The 15,644-nt window shown below is 39.0% G+C and overlaps 2 protein-coding genes across 9 annotated transcripts in view; both read left to right on the forward strand.

Annotated features, from left to right (window-relative positions):
• Positions 1 to 5,098, forward strand: part of LOC139952911 (pituitary homeobox 3-like) — a 39,750-nt gene extending 34,652 nt beyond the window's left edge. For all 7 annotated transcript variants that reach the window (XM_071952207.1, XM_071952205.1, XM_071952209.1 and 4 more), the window contains one exon: positions 2,197 to 5,098. In XM_071952207.1, coding sequence (XP_071808308.1) covers positions 2,197 to 2,724 — 528 coding nt within the window. In that variant the 3' untranslated portion in view covers positions 2,725 to 5,098. The remainder of the gene's footprint in view (positions 1 to 2,196) is intronic.
• A 699-nt stretch (positions 5,099 to 5,797) lies between these two features.
• LOC139953082 (pituitary homeobox x-like) overlaps positions 5,798 to 15,644 on the forward strand; it is a 66,484-nt gene continuing 56,637 nt past the window's right edge. Inside the window, exons 1-2 of one of the 2 annotated variants that reach the window (XM_071952484.1) lie at positions 5,798 to 5,889; positions 11,946 to 12,190. The gene's annotated coding sequence lies outside the window, so the exon portion shown is untranslated. The remainder of the gene's footprint in view (positions 5,890 to 11,945; positions 12,191 to 15,644) is intronic. The other variant, XM_071952485.1, reaches the window with a different exon arrangement.

A 15,644-nucleotide genomic window follows, 5' to 3' on the forward strand; every position in this document is an offset into this window, starting at 1 on the left:
CATATTGGTGTAACGGTCGAATGACTGCCTCTTCTTCTCTACTAATTAGTAAAAACTGGGAAGTTTATTGTTTGAGGGCAGTAATGAATTGATGACGGGATTATTAAGTTCAGAGTTAAGTAGTGAAATATTTCATTTGAGTGACTGAAGGGGAAACATTATTTAGTTTAATTTTGTTTTGAGTTCGGCCGATTTGGGAAATATTTGGAGGAATTTGGGTTGCTACTGCCGAATTGTGGCTGCTGTTGCTGAATTGTGGCTGCTATTGCCGAATTGTGGCTGTTATTGCCTAATTTTGGCTGTCATTGCCGAATTGTGGCTGATATTGGCGAGTTGTGGCTGATATTGCCCAATTGCGACTCCTATTGCTGAATTGTGGCTGTCATTGCCGAATTGTGGCTGTCATTGCCGAATTATGGCTGCTATTGCCGAATTGTGTCTGTCATTGCCGAACTTTTACTGCTATTGCCGAATTGTGGCTGTCATTGCCGAATCGTGGCTGCTATTGCCGAATTGTGGCTGGCTTGCCGAATTTTGGATGTCATTGCCGAACCGTGGCTGCTATTGCAGAAGTGTGGCTGCCGTTGTAGATATTTGGCTGTCATTGCCGAATTGTGGCTGCTATTGCCGAATTGTGGCTGCCGTTGTAGATTTTTGGCTGTAATTGCAGATTTGTGTCTGCCATTGTAGATTGTTTGATTTTTGTTTTGGCTGCCAAACCTCAGCCAATTATCTTTTCCATGACATACTCTCTCTAACTCTGACTGACTGTGTGTCCAATCCCATGCCTGTATTATCATTGGATCAAACAATGGTTTATGCATCGTAATACAGCCATGTCTTGATTAAAACACCCATAACTGATAATAAAATAACAAGCAAGTAACTAAAACTTCTACCCTTTGTTGGAGTCATGTAACTAATAAGACTTTCCCCCTTCGGGAAATTCTTCAACTCTTTAAAAAAAAAAATCTGTCGTTGACTCGAAAAATCTCATTCGTCACGCTCTCGAAACAACGTGACAAACAACAGTGTGTTAACCTTTACAAATCAAGTTTTCCTGCAACTGCCTTTGGATGTCTTCTACGACTGGCAGGGTGACTTTAAGACGTTCCTGAGACCCATATACATGATTAAAGACTCGAAGATACCGAATGAACTGTCGGCCTCAGATCTCTCATCGGGAGCTTATGAGGAAAACTAGGGTCTGGACGGATGTGTACGCGGAGGCAAGAAATGGGAAGGCACGCTGAAGCTAGCGCGTCTTGGTGTTCCGAAGACATTCTCTTCACCCCCCCCCTCTCTCTCTCTCTTTCTTTACCCACACACGGTGCAGGGAAATTGTGAAGGGTTGCCAAGGTTGTCATTTCCCGCCAATTCCGTTCCGTACGGCTCATCGGGCGGGAAAAGATGAGAAACTGTTGAGTGAAACTTTGTACGGGGGTCGTCTGCTAAGCGGTTGTATGACTCACAATGCTCTGATGTGTTTTATAATGTACATAGAGTTAGCCCATGTGTTTCCAGAGTACATTCGTCTTGTATGGAAATTATGTTAGAGGAAAATCAGAGGTGATGGTTTTTAAGAAAACTAAATTTACTTAACTCCAATTGTTGAAATTTAGGGAAGCAGACGGCTCTTTTATGCAGGTTTAAATCATAAACAACTAAAATACTGATTGGAGGTACATTATAAAAGACATACAAACATTTTCATCTTTGAACTGTTCATGTGTTACAGAGCAAGCGACTATTTTGTATTCAAATACTGAGTGAGGTCATTTTGTTGAGAAGACTACACCTTTGTATCAACTTTAGCCTTAGGTTTTACAAAACAAACGACTCTTTCATCCAACAGACACTGATCTGTAAAGTGTACCTTTTGTTTTATTTGTTTAACTCCAAATCAAATACTATTTTGCTAATGACAGTCACTGTTTTATTCATGCTCGACAATTTTTTGACCAATTTATAAGTGTTTGTGTTTTCCCCTTTTTTTGCTGAACATGTCGGCGCTAGTTTGGACTACATGAAAGTGCTGACTTTACAGCGTACTTTCTTTACTTTGTATGGTTGTTTATTTTTTGGTTACCAGTGGTGGTACTTAAAAGCAGTACAATGCTTGAGTTTACCATTTTTATGTTTATGTGTTTATATTAGTAGTTGATTAATTCTTTTTTATTTTATTTTATTTTATAGATTTGGTTCAAGAATCGTCGGGCAAAATGGCGAAAACGAGAAAGGAACCACATGAACGAGTTGAAGAACGGGTTCGGCGCTCAATTCAACGGCTTGATGCAACCATTCGATGACGGTCTCTACTCCGGATACTCCTACAACAACTGGGCCGCTAAATCCGCCTCAAACCCCCTCGGAGCGAAAAGCTTTCCATGGTCGCTGAATTCCGTCAATCCCCTTGCCGGAGTATCAAACCAACCCATGTGTTTCAACTCTCAGACGTCGATGAGTTCTAGTTTCCCTTCCTCACCGGTGAACGGCGTGATGAGCCATCAGAACCTGAACAATTCACCCGGGGCTGCGGCGTGCCCGTACGCCTCGGTGCCGGCCTCTCCGTACGTCTACCGGGAGCCTTGCTCGAGTAGTATTGCCTCCCTTCGCCTTAAAGCCAAGCAACATTCGACATCAATGAGTGGATTTAGCTACCCCGTCCGGCAATCACCAACTCTATCAGCGTGTCAGTATGCCGGGCTCAACGGCCCAGCATGAAGGAGCTAAAGTCGGAACCAAACAAACTTTATCCTCATCTGGTTTTCAATTCAGGTTTACAAGAGGCTTTTGAAGGTGATGTTAAAACAGTATTCAGCCCTTGGTATGGTCACAAACAAAATAAGTTTGGTATAAATAAATTGGGTGTCATCGGGACTTTTGTACGCCGACTATTGTCGTCTGCTACTTTTAACAGGGTTGGCTATGACGTCATCACGTCCTGTTTTGCGATTGGTCAAGCAGCGATGCTATGGAGGCAGCCATCTTGAATATTAATACAACTGGAAGAAGTTGCTTTCTTGCTGTATGTGGAAATATAAAACCATCACTCTAAAACATTTGTTGGTATTTCAGCCAGAACAAATTATGGCAAGTTGGTTTTTTTTTTTGCACCGCAGTATAAATACAACAGAAAAGGTCACATTACCTCAAAGATTTTGAGCAGAGATTTTTCAATTTGATTTGTATGTATGAAGTTAAGTATCACAAGCTGATTTTGTAAGAACTTTATGTATTTCCGTGACGGAAAAAAAAGGTAAAGCGTGTTACCCTATACCGCAAAATAATCATCAAAAGCGAAAAGTAAACACAAACAATAATCAAATAATAACCAAAAGTAAACAGACACTGATAAATAAGTCATAAGCCAAAAGTAAACACAGCCATTCTTACTCTCCCATGGGACGCTCCGCTGTTTGATGTTTCCCTGCGATCGTGAAAATGTAGTGAAGCATTTTACAAAGTATGGACCCTGCCCATTGAGTGAATGGTATGTGTTACTTACGTGAACTTACGGCAAGGACAATATTCAAACACATAATCAATATTTATGACCGGGAACGGTTTTATGGTGTAAATTTAATGACATATCTTTTCGTTTTTCTTGTGACGAAAATCAATTGTACTTTAATCGCCAAAGGATTTGATAGAAGTATCAAAGGTTTGTATGTAATTAGATGTCAAAGTTTCTATATATTGGAAAGAAACGGTTACAAAAATCATTATTAAATTGACTGAAAAATGTTTTTCTGTCAAAAGTTTAAGAAGCAAATCTGTTTTCATTGTGTATATAAGTCAACAAACAGGGTTTACTTTATCGGAGCAGAAATTATAATTTATTAAGATAATTATTTAAAGTTGCTCTTTTCTGTCTGCATTTTCAAAAAACATTATCTGCTATTTTTGTCAGCTTTGAATGTTTTCTGTGCTTCTTTTGTCCATCCTTTTAAAACGGAAAAGGCAAGAATACATAAACTTGTTTATCATATTGAGAACAACTAAAAACTTTTTTATAATTTGTTTTCGATTTTATAATTCTCGGAACTGATCTACTGTTTTACTTTTTAATTTAAAAACATGCACCCCCCTAAAGACCTCAATAACTTTTCCACAAATACCTCCGTGTCGCAATAGGCAACCATGTCCACTTTACCAACACTATCACGTGATTAAACCAATCTCGGTGTGTTTACAAATATGTTGGCTCCTTTCGCCATCGGCATTGTAATCTTACGTGTGTGTACAGGAAACGTGACCAATGGGGCGTTTTTAACCGTAAGATTTATTATTAATTATTTATTTATTAATGTTTTATTAAATAAATAACGAACAAATTGTTTTCAGTTTGCTTGGAAGATTAACCAGTCAGTATTTCACTTTCAGTAGTAGTAATAAAATAACATGGTTGAGACGAACTGTTTATAAAACAGGGAAAGAACTTGTCTCTTGCCGTCAATCTGCTTAGACACAGAACTAATCTGATCAATAGCTCTTAGCAGACTAAAATATTACAAGCACAAAATACCGTATATCATAATTTATGTCAAGTAATTGTGATTGGTTAAAAACTTCTCACTGCTAAAGTAGTAATAACATACTTCTGTCTGCAAAACAACGGCCGCCAAAAAGCAGTATTTTCTGCTTACATACATACTTCTTATAAAGACTGAGGCTATTATTTGATTTTTTTAAAACCTTTTTCACAAAAGAGTTCTATGAACTAGGCTGAAACAATCCGTGAAGTTTGTTCACGTTTTTTATTTCACGCACTATTTTACTTTTTTTTTTTTGCTTGAAAGAATAACTGGTCATTATTTCTCTGGTCAGTATTTCTGCGGGTACATCCACTGAATGTCTTACTTGGAAGGAGGGTTATCTCTAAGAGCATTGGGTTCTGTTCACGACTCGTTTACTATATTCTGCTTGTCTTTAGGAAAAGCATTAAACAACACCAAGAGGGAATTCTTATGTTTCTTTTAATTCAAACTTGCTTATTTTACCTTGTTTAAACGGTTCACATTGTTTGGCACTCTATGATATCTTCACCTCTTAATTAATTTTATTTTGTTTTTATTTTTTAGTTTGAACAAATTGATTCTTGTGAATAAACAAATTCTTGATTATAACGACCTTTGTCGACCGTTTATTATCTTTTATTTTTTGTTACTATTTGCATAATATTAGTAGGGTCTTATATAACCAAGGCGCATCAACAACATATCCATGTTCAGCGGTCATAATTCGACCATTCCTCAAACTTTCTCAACTTCCTGAGGAGCAGAAACTTTAATCTGATTATGCTAGAGCTCTACTGAGACGCTTGTTTGATTAAACGCCATTTTCGGTGCCCTAAAAACCCGCATGTGCGCACATAGGGTGCCAGACTAGACTGCATATTGATATGTGCTGTATTTGGACTTAAAATGGCGTCCAACAACCACAAATTCCATGTGTCAAATCTTTCAATACACAGCTATGTTTGAGGGGGTGTAGGTACCTCTGCATTACAAGAGGGATACGCTGGTCTTCCCAGGCTCGAAAATTCCGCTGAAGTATTCAGGGAATTCAGATGCCTAAAAGCCAGGCCCCTTGAAGAGAGGATGCAAAGGGCGGGGGGGGGGTGTGCTTTGTAAGTGAACCGTATACGGCGTTCAGGTACACCCATTCAATTATGAAGCGTTCCAATATAACAATAGAAGATTCCATACGAACAAAAGTCATTGAATTAAACATAAAGGGTTACATCACAAAGGTGGACAATTGTTTCGTCATTTTGGTTGGAGTGGGAGTGGAGGGTCGTTTCTTTCTGTGGGAGTCACAGAATATATGGATATTGGACCATGCACGACAGCCACAACTTGTTCAACGGATTGAAATCATTCTTAAGTGAGTAAAAGTCAGTTTTCATTCAGTTTTGTTATGCTACATGTAAAACGAAACGAGACTTTTTAGTTTTGTTTTTTTACCCATACACCGATGTGTGTTAGCACTGTATACTCAGTACTTTCCCGAGTCCTGTGAAAAATATCATAGCCATGTTACTTGGGTGGGATTCGAACCCACTACCCTTGCAATTCCAGAGCAGTGACTTACCAACTAGAAAACGAGACTTCTTGTGTGCTTTCTATCCTACGTCCATTATATACCGTACCTTGAACTGAATTGGTAAGTTGAGCTAATGGCCGCATGTTGAAGTCAACCTAAATGTTGTACTCTGTCTGTGACTTGCACCCAGACCAATAAATAAATTAATAAATAAATAAAACTTTGTTCTCACTAGTGTTTTATCACACCCCTGGAATGGGGGGGGGGGGGAGGGTGGTGGCATCAAAGCATTCAGTAGTTTGTCCTGCAAGTTGGAGTTAACATTTGTAGCATATGAGGCAATTTCCTTTTCATAGCACCATGTATAATGGTTTACATGGTGGTGTGGCGCATATTGCCTATCATACCAGCAACACGGAGGCTGTACCTTTCTGCATCACACCACCACTCTACAAACAGGGATATCGCGTTGAGGTAAATTAGAAAACTATATTATTTCATATCGAATGAAAAGTGATGCTGGATACGGAAACTGTATCTTTATTTCATTTAACGAGATTTCTGGACATTGTGGCTAGAAAAAAAGTGACTCAAAATGTGTCACTTTGGAAACACCCTAGTCCCGCGCCAATTTGATACATGTTTGTTACACTAGCTGATATCGAAATGATTATAACACGTATTCACATACGTTTGTCATTACGGCTACTATTTCATGTCGAATTCTGTACACTCATTTTGCAATATAAAACATCTAACCATGAAACAGTTACCGGCGAAGACAGAAAACCGCGTTATCTCGGTCGAAGTAAATGTAATTTTGTGTTTTTAACCCATGGCCTGCATTTCGGTTTTCTTTCACACGTTGTCTTACAACTTTTTGTATGCCTATAAGATAGTTATGTAGGGGGAAAATATTGAAATAGCATATTTTGTTTCTCTTCTTGTTTCAACCTGTCACTAGAGGGCGACGCTAGTGCTAATGATGTCACTAACAATGTCATTGTAAACAAACAAACAAACAAACAAACAAACAAACAAACAAACAGTGACACTGAAGTAAGAAAGCTACAAAGTAATTTTACACTTTCGGATCCTCAGTCAATTATTTAAATCAGATATGTTAAGGGCGAAATTGTGGGCTTTACCCATGGTGTCATTATTCCTTTTAAGTAAGATTTCAAACTTTGCATGGTGGAAATGCGATATGGAAAGGTTTGCGGTAACACCATGTAATGACTATCTCTTATTAAATTGGGTTTGTTCTGAACAGAACCGCTGGTTTCAACTCGACGTTTCGATCAGTATGCTCTGATGGTCTTCTGGAGAAAGAAGACGATCAGAGCATACTGATCGAAACGTCGAGTTGAAACCAGCGGTTCTTTTCAGAACCACCCCAACTCATTGGGATAATCATTACATGGTGTTACCGCAAGCCTTTCTATATGATTCCTTTTCTACAATCTTTCCAGTTAAAAACATTGTGGGGTACACAATAAAATAAAATAAAAACCCACAAGTACAGTTCCTCACTAAAAAATACCCAACAATGTGTATCTTGTAAGCTCAACAAGGGTAGTTGTCGAAGTAATGTTGAGTTTTCGTCTAATGTAGATGTCTCTCATTACACCCGTATACCTGGTTCCGTTTATCCGAGTATCTCATCAAAGTACAAGTCATGCGAGGTACAGGTTAATGACAGAAATTCTCTTTTCGGGAGACCAATGTTTGCTCCCACATCCTGGTAAATGGCGTCCCAGGCCCTCATCGTTCAGGGCGACTAACGCGGTATGCGTGCGGCAAGTCACCATGGAATGTCTATGGAGGCTGTTTTCACACTTAATCATGTCCGATGACGTAGCCCTCAGCTTTGGGTGGTGTTTTATATAACGCTACCACGTAGGCCTTGGGTGGATTTCAAAAGTGTTTCGAATCTCGAGTTAGGACGAGTTTAGTCCTTTTACTAATAGGACTAGCCTTCAGTTCTTTATTATCTCCTAGGACCAGTCCTAAGTTATAAGTATTACTAACTCCTTGTGAATTGACCCCTTTGGCACTCTTTCTCGATGCTCGATTCACGACTTTGAAAATGTTACAAGCATGTTTTAGAAAGTCCATTAATTTTGTAGATTGTGCACATGGAAACTGTGCCACACCATTTGTCTGACTTGTAAAGAGCTTACTCGTTTCCAATCTACAGTTTCTTATTAAAAGTCTTGGCTGCCTGTGACGTCACATGAATTGTTTCACACATTCTGTGTTCAAGCGATTTACCCGGCTTCAACTGTCTGTTGTACATAGCTGGCATTCGGCAATCGAACTCCAAGCTTCGGTACCACTCGGTGATGCTCGTTGATGCTCGGTGGTACTCGTTGATGCTCGGTGATACTTGTCCATGCATTTGAGGGTATATAAACTCAATACACTAAATGCATAATTTTTTTAAAATCATGTCGGGTGTGGGTAAATTAATTTACTCCATAACTCAATTGTATTTAGGTAAGAGCCATATCAATGGCCACCCCTCCACCACCACCACCATCAACTCTTTTTTGACGAATTGGATGAGAATTAGTGTAAGTCACTATAAACAAAAGTTGTGCTGAACCGTTCAGAATGTTGTTGAGGAACAGACACATGCATTCATGATCACACTCCGAATTGGACCTGAATGTGTTGTGCACTAGTCGTGTTAACAAACACTTCGGTGTTGTTAACATTGGTCTCATTGCTTAACTTTACATAACCTAATCAGATTCCCCGTTCGGTTTTAACAGACAAGTTTTGTCTGCCTGTCTGGTACGAGTGAAAGAAAAAAGTACGCTTTATGCGGTGAACTTGGATGCGTTTACTGGCTTCCCCCTCTGCCGTGATTGATCCGCCAAGCACGGCGTGATGACAGCCCTCAACCCCGGTGATGACTTTCCGCCATGTCCGACCTAGTTGCATGTATCTCACGGTCTCGTCTTAAGATGTCTAGCTCCCAGCCTCTTCTCCAACTTAACACACACACTTACTGGTCAGTTGCCTGACTGCTCAAGACCCAGTTTCTTCATGTATTGCTTTCTTCGCGGGTGTATTTGATGACATGTTTTGGGACCTACTGTCTGTGAGGACGTGGGCCAAACGTAAAGATCTAGAACACGGGTCGGGAATTCCGGGATGGTCGGCCCGTCCTCTGTGCGCTGTATCTGTCAGGGGTAGATTAGTGGGCATTATCTGTACTTTAAATTGTGCAAACTTCGGTCTTTGATGTCTTGAGCCGCTGCGGTCCTTACCTCAAGAGATGAAAAAAAGACGAACGGAAAACAAATGTTAACAAAATAAGAAGAACAGAAAACAATTGTAATTTGTTTTCTTCATCCGGGCATTAATACGAATATTTGATTCAGACGCAAAAGTGATAACATGCACGTAAGAAAACTTGAAATCCCTTACATATTGCAAGCATTGTGAAAAGGTACATTTGACTCAAAGAAGTATTGATTCTCTTTTATCAGCTTACGAAATATATAAATACTTGCATAATTAATTAAGGAATAAAAAACTTTAAAAAATTACTGCGATAAAAGGGCAATTCAAAATGGCCGCCGTCACAAGTCAGCTCATTTCGAATGCCTTAAAACTGGATCAAGCTGACGCAAACCGCAAATTATTTTATCGAAACTCATCAAAAATATAAAACCCCTAAAAGTTCCAGGTTTGACAGATTGGAATTCTGGATCAACCTAGATGCAGGGTATCAAATTTAAATTTTTATTTTAGGGCAACATTAATCAATGAAAGAATCACTACGAGAACACCCCTTTTTATTTTTTCTTGACTTGACCTCCTTTTCATTGTTGAAAAGTAGAACTTCAGGTCAGGGGTCGAGCCATGAGATTTTGCTCGAAACTAATCAAGAGGTGATCAGACGTGACCACCAAGAACGTAATCACAACTTGCACTTTGTTCTCCAAGGGGAGTGGAATAATATCCGCTATTTTTGTTTCCATTGAAAACAATACGAGTGTTAATGTCTGCAGTTTTACCCTCTGGATTGGGATCGGTGTACTGCTTTAATTAAGAAATTGCTGTATTGGTTTTGGGAGAGCGTTTTTATCATATCTTGCTGATGTTTGACCTAATTAGTATTTTTTTTCATAATCCTTCGTTCATGTGAATTAAGTCAGTTGTAGCTTTCTATAATAATTGTGAAAAATAAAACCACATGACCACAGAAAGGAAGAACTTATAGGACTAGGGTTTTGTAGACTTTTGTTTTTTTAGATTGTGGATAAAAATCCTTCCATTTTCTTAAGCCTGTCACTCTTTACCCAGTATGATATATTATCATTATTGACCAGAACAGTATCTTGTGGCTCTAAATGAATCATTTATTGATATAGTTGTGTATTTATTTTATTTGTTTCAACTTCTTTAAACAATTATCAAAAGATGTGCACAATCAGACGCAATGAAATGAACTGCACTTTCGGATACGGGCCTTCCAAAATATGCGTACATTCAGACGCCATGAACATACTCGGACTCACGTCATCAAAAGAATATGTGCACATCCATCTGAACTCATTTTTACTAGAAGATGCCTTAACATATGTCAAAACATATGTAGGGAAATAATTACACAATAGCAATATAAGTATTTCCTTATTGAAATGATTGGCATTGTACGAGAAAACCAACCAGCAACTTTTGACAATTTGGTCGTGTCCTTTTGACCTGACGTTTTGTCCGTGGCTCCCCCTGTCGTTTACTGGGTCAACCCTACCGTGTTTATGGGTCATTTTGACCGCTTTTTCCCCCGGCCCCCTCGGCCACCGTCCATCACCACACACCGTACTTCGGGAGTGACCAGTACTTTATTTTCGCGGGTACTTAATTAGCTAATAGAGTGCGGTGAACACTACCTGCAGGGGGAAAGGGTTTTATTTTTAGTTGCAGAGGAGGAGGGGGTGCCAATAAGTAAGAATACAAACTCACTGTTGTTTTGATCTCAGGGATTAGGCTTGGAAATTGGAAATTAATTTGACCGAGATGCATAAATTATATTTTGTCCGTATGGAGGAAGGCGACTGTATTTCCAGGAATTAATGTCTCTGACTTGCGCAGTGGTGAGCGGCGCGACTTGTGCTGAAGCAATGAAATTCGCATTATGGAGTAATTTGGAATTAATTCTCCATATTGCGTTTTTCTAATTCGTTGATACCTGATGATTTACGGAAGATTTAGGCCCCAATCAAATTGAGCAGATTGTTCGCGATGAAAAATGAAGCTTTAAAATACTATGCATTCAAATTTGTACCAAATTTTCTGTTTAAGCTTTTACCTATACAATTTATTTCAAATTAAGTTATGATTCCCACGTTTGCCACCATTTTGATAACCGGAGACCTAAACTGTCGACTGTTTTGTTATGTTTCTTGGACTCAACGCCTTGCAACTCCCTTTAAAACACAAACAATTATATTTTAAATAATCTACTTTTCAGTTTATGAAGCAGCATTTTGAAAGAATGCTGCCTTCAAAAAAGTCAACCATCACTTTTAGCCATTCGAAAATGGTGCTGTTTCAAATTTTAAAATTTTGATTTGTGTCTGCTTTTAACAGTTTTGTTTTGGATAAAATAAAATGGAATTTTTCTCTAAGACTGTAGTGAAAATGTTGACGTCATCGCTTTTCAATTCATGAATATGATAGGCCTAATTACTAATCGAAACTAATGGGGAATGTATTTTAATGCCGAACATTTTTTGACGTATTTTCTTTTCTTAGGTAAACATCAACAGCGCCACCAACGTTGACTTTCGAAGCTAAAAGTGTTACAATATTGTGCGGTATTCATCCTATACTATATACAGAGAGTTGATATTATCTTCTATTATCGTTTCTTTCAGAGTTTAATCTTTTTACCTGCCTGCATCTCAACATGGCTAGTCTGTCCCCCGCCTCCTCCCCGCCCGGTGATGACGCGGTTTGTCAGACATAGCGCGTCTTACCTGGATTTCCTGCCGTCCAAAGTGCTGACAGCTCGGCGTACCTTGCCCGCTGAGAGAGCAAATGGCTTTACGCTCCTCGGTCCGGGACATATTTTTTTCAAAAAAAGACCAACAAGCCGAAGAGTACACATTGAACAAATCAGGTATTTATGGAACCAAGATATTGGGCAGTATTTAAAACCCATGTCTTGACTTAAATCTAGGAAACTAGGTCTTACCGGGAACGTTACACACACGTGGATTTTAGTTTTGTTCTGGGGTTTGTGGCGGGCGTTTCCGGGTGAGGGACTGATGTTTATCAGAAAGTTTTTCACATTTATTTAATTTACCTTCCTCACGGTTTGCAACTGTATACCCTGCTGATAAAACCAAGATGTAACTGACTGGGAGTCATAAGTTTTCAAAATTCAACATCTGATAAAGATAAAGTAAAAAAATATCTTATATTTAAGGCTTGGATGGAAATATTGTTGCAATGGTAGTTGGAACAAAAATATAAATTGTTCGGTTTGTTCACTAAAACTCTAAGCCGGTGTTGCTTGATTATGCTTTATTGCCTTAAAGTATCTTGACAAACCACGATGGGCTACGTTTAAAAAAAAAAAATTGTTGGTTTTCGCAAAAAGCTGTAAACACACACAACCCAGCTTAAAATACGAGATAACAAAAAAATACTAAGTAAAATATAAACTATATGCAATCTCTACAAAAGTCTTCCCTTGTTAGGGTCGTGACGTTTCGCGCACTGTCTTGTGTTGGTATTCGACACAAAGTGCACGGTTCGAGGCTCAAGTCAACACTGGTTCTTTCTAGATAAGTCAACTCTGGGTTTTTCTGGACATCTCAACTCTGGTTCTTTCTAAAGAAGCCAGCCAAGTGCCTGTCTGACAACCCTGGTTCTTTCTACCCGTTCTCAACTTTGGTTCTTTCTAGACAGCCCAACTCTGGTTATTTCTGGACAACTCAACTTTGGTTCCCTATAGACAATTATTCCACTCTGGTTCTTGAGTCACCTCTTCTTACAAGAGGCAATCACAACTTCTGAACAGTACTTCATGAGAAACCGAGTTTTTCTCGAGACCCAACTCGACTTTACTTTGTCTGTAAACCACCACCTCCTTCAAGTAAAGCCATGAATCCATTTCCATTTACTCTAAGTATTTTGGGAACTAACCTCAAGAGACAACCCACCCAAGTGGTCCACATACACCCTTTTCTGTCACGAGCAATCACTTGTCTCTCTTAATCGTATACCAAGCGCTCTTTCCAAATCGTACTCCACTCAATTTTAATTGTCTTCAATCGGGAAGGGCGAGAGGGTATCATACCCTCTTAAAACTGACAACTCCAAAGTGGCCCACCCATTACCCCCCTCCTTCTTGTGAAATTATTCTTCCGGAAACAGGGCTTGGTGGAGTGACTCATCGACGGTGACCAAGAAGGGGGTAGTACCGTGGAGGGAAATCCCCCGTCAGGTCCTCTTAGACCAGCCCCCCGTCACTGCCATTCTAGATGTCATCTTAAAACCTGACAACAATGCTTACATAATCCCTTCAAGATCACTCTGGTCTTACCTTCTTTGACTCTGGACCACGCCAGTAATAAAGATAGCCCACTATGACCTCACTTGAGAAGTGATCCCCTTATTATTAAAGATGTTACCTCCTGCCCTTCGCGTGCGTAATTATGCCACCTGCATAATTATGCCACCCGCATGTACCCCTCTCTAATTGGGTTACGACAATTTGCTAATGAGCTGTATTGCTCATCCACTTGGCAATTTACTGTGTCAATTGATTGCACTTATACTGGTTCAAACCCCCACCTGCGGAAGCTACCGATATTGTTGGACAGCCAAACTTTTAGGTACAACTTTCTTTTGTTTAGAAAGCATTAGAAAAACAGGAATGTTGCAGAACATTAGAATAACTTCGTGAAAATCTTGTCCTTGACAAACTTCAGTAGTTTAAGATGTGTCCAATCCCGACCAAACGTTTGCAGAGTTGACGGACTCGAAAGAAAAAGAAGTTGTATACACTTTGTATCCAAGGGTCTTGCGAGCAAATCATGAAACGTTATCCACCTTGTTTTGTTGATAACGAGATTATTTTTTATGTCTTTGACATTACGAGGTTTTGGTCATACGATACTTTTATTGACAACTTTAGAGGATGTGAATGTATATTTACGTAAAATAAAACCATTTTAACCTTTGGAAATCTATGCCCAAATGTTAACTCGAAAGTATGTTTTTCATTAATCGCAAACTTGATACAAAACCATGTTGTCGTGTTGGTATGACGGGGGTAATTGCGTTATAATCATTACCTGTTTCTGCGATCAAAAGCAGCAGTTTGAATAGAAACACAAACTTAAAGGAACATTACAGAATTGTTTTTTAGATAACAAAACAGTTGCTGGCAGTGTAAGCACTTTATGTAATCCACCATATACATAAACTGACAAACCTGCAGAAGATTAGACCGATCGGCCATCTGGGTCACAAGAAAATAGTGAAAAACCGATTACACATTTTGCATGACATCGATTTAAATAAAAAATGAATAAAAGGCTCATTTAGCGATAAACTCCAAACGGAAATCATTTTTATTTATATCTTATCAAATATTACGATTCAGACAGAAATATTTCAAGGGATGTTTTCTACTATCATCATCATTAGACCGTGTAAGTTTGATGCAAACGAGTTTTTTGTCTTACCAATTCTATAATGTTACTTTAATCGATGTCATGCAAAATGTGTAAGCAGTTTTCACTATTTTCTCGTGACCCAGATGGCCGCAAGTGGACTTACGCAGTTGCGTAAAGTTTCGTGAAATCGGCTGCAAGTTTGTCAGTTTATGTATTTGATGGATTACATAAGGTGCTTACACTGCCAGCAACTGTTTTGTTAGCAAAAACCCAAATTCTGTAATGTTCCTTTAACTTTGCTCAAATTAGGGAGAGTAAATATTGGTTAATACCTCTGTGTATTAAGGCGGTGCGTGGAAGGTATGTAGCGCCGGAGGCCGGTGCTGGGTCGGGCTCAAGGGGGTTACCCCGCGGTCGGCTGACGGGGGAGGGGAGTACCTTAATCACGGTAAACTATTCCGGCACATCCATGGCGTTAAGTTGAACCGTGTTTCCGTGACTTGGGTTTTAGATGAGTGAGTTGGGCCAATATTTGTTGTATTTTTATGATTTTTTTTCTTTCTTGATGTAATTGAGTTTGAAATCGTTGACAGGCTTCTGTGAATGAGTTTGAAATTTCATCTTTGAAATAGCTATCCGTTGACATGATGGTCCAAACGGGACGGGGTTAAACGTTACACGTATAGACCTAAATGGATCGCTTGGAAGGAAATGAAAGTTTGAGAATACAATCCATCAGTTTGTGAACATGGTAAAAATTGTACTATTTTTGTGGAAGCTGATAAACTTAGAATACATTGCATTTGTGCAGTCCTGTCTTATCTGGGTTACACAACGAATAATTGTTATATTCCATAAACCAATTATACAGTTGTTTATTAAATGTGCACTCAGCTGAAGGCTTTAAATCTCATCTCTTACAACATAAGTATTACCAACAGCTCC

The sequence above is a fragment of the Asterias amurensis genome, chromosome 21 (genome assembly GCF_032118995.1).
Source record: "Asterias amurensis chromosome 21, ASM3211899v1".
Taxonomy (NCBI): domain Eukaryota; kingdom Metazoa; phylum Echinodermata; class Asteroidea; order Forcipulatida; family Asteriidae; genus Asterias; species Asterias amurensis.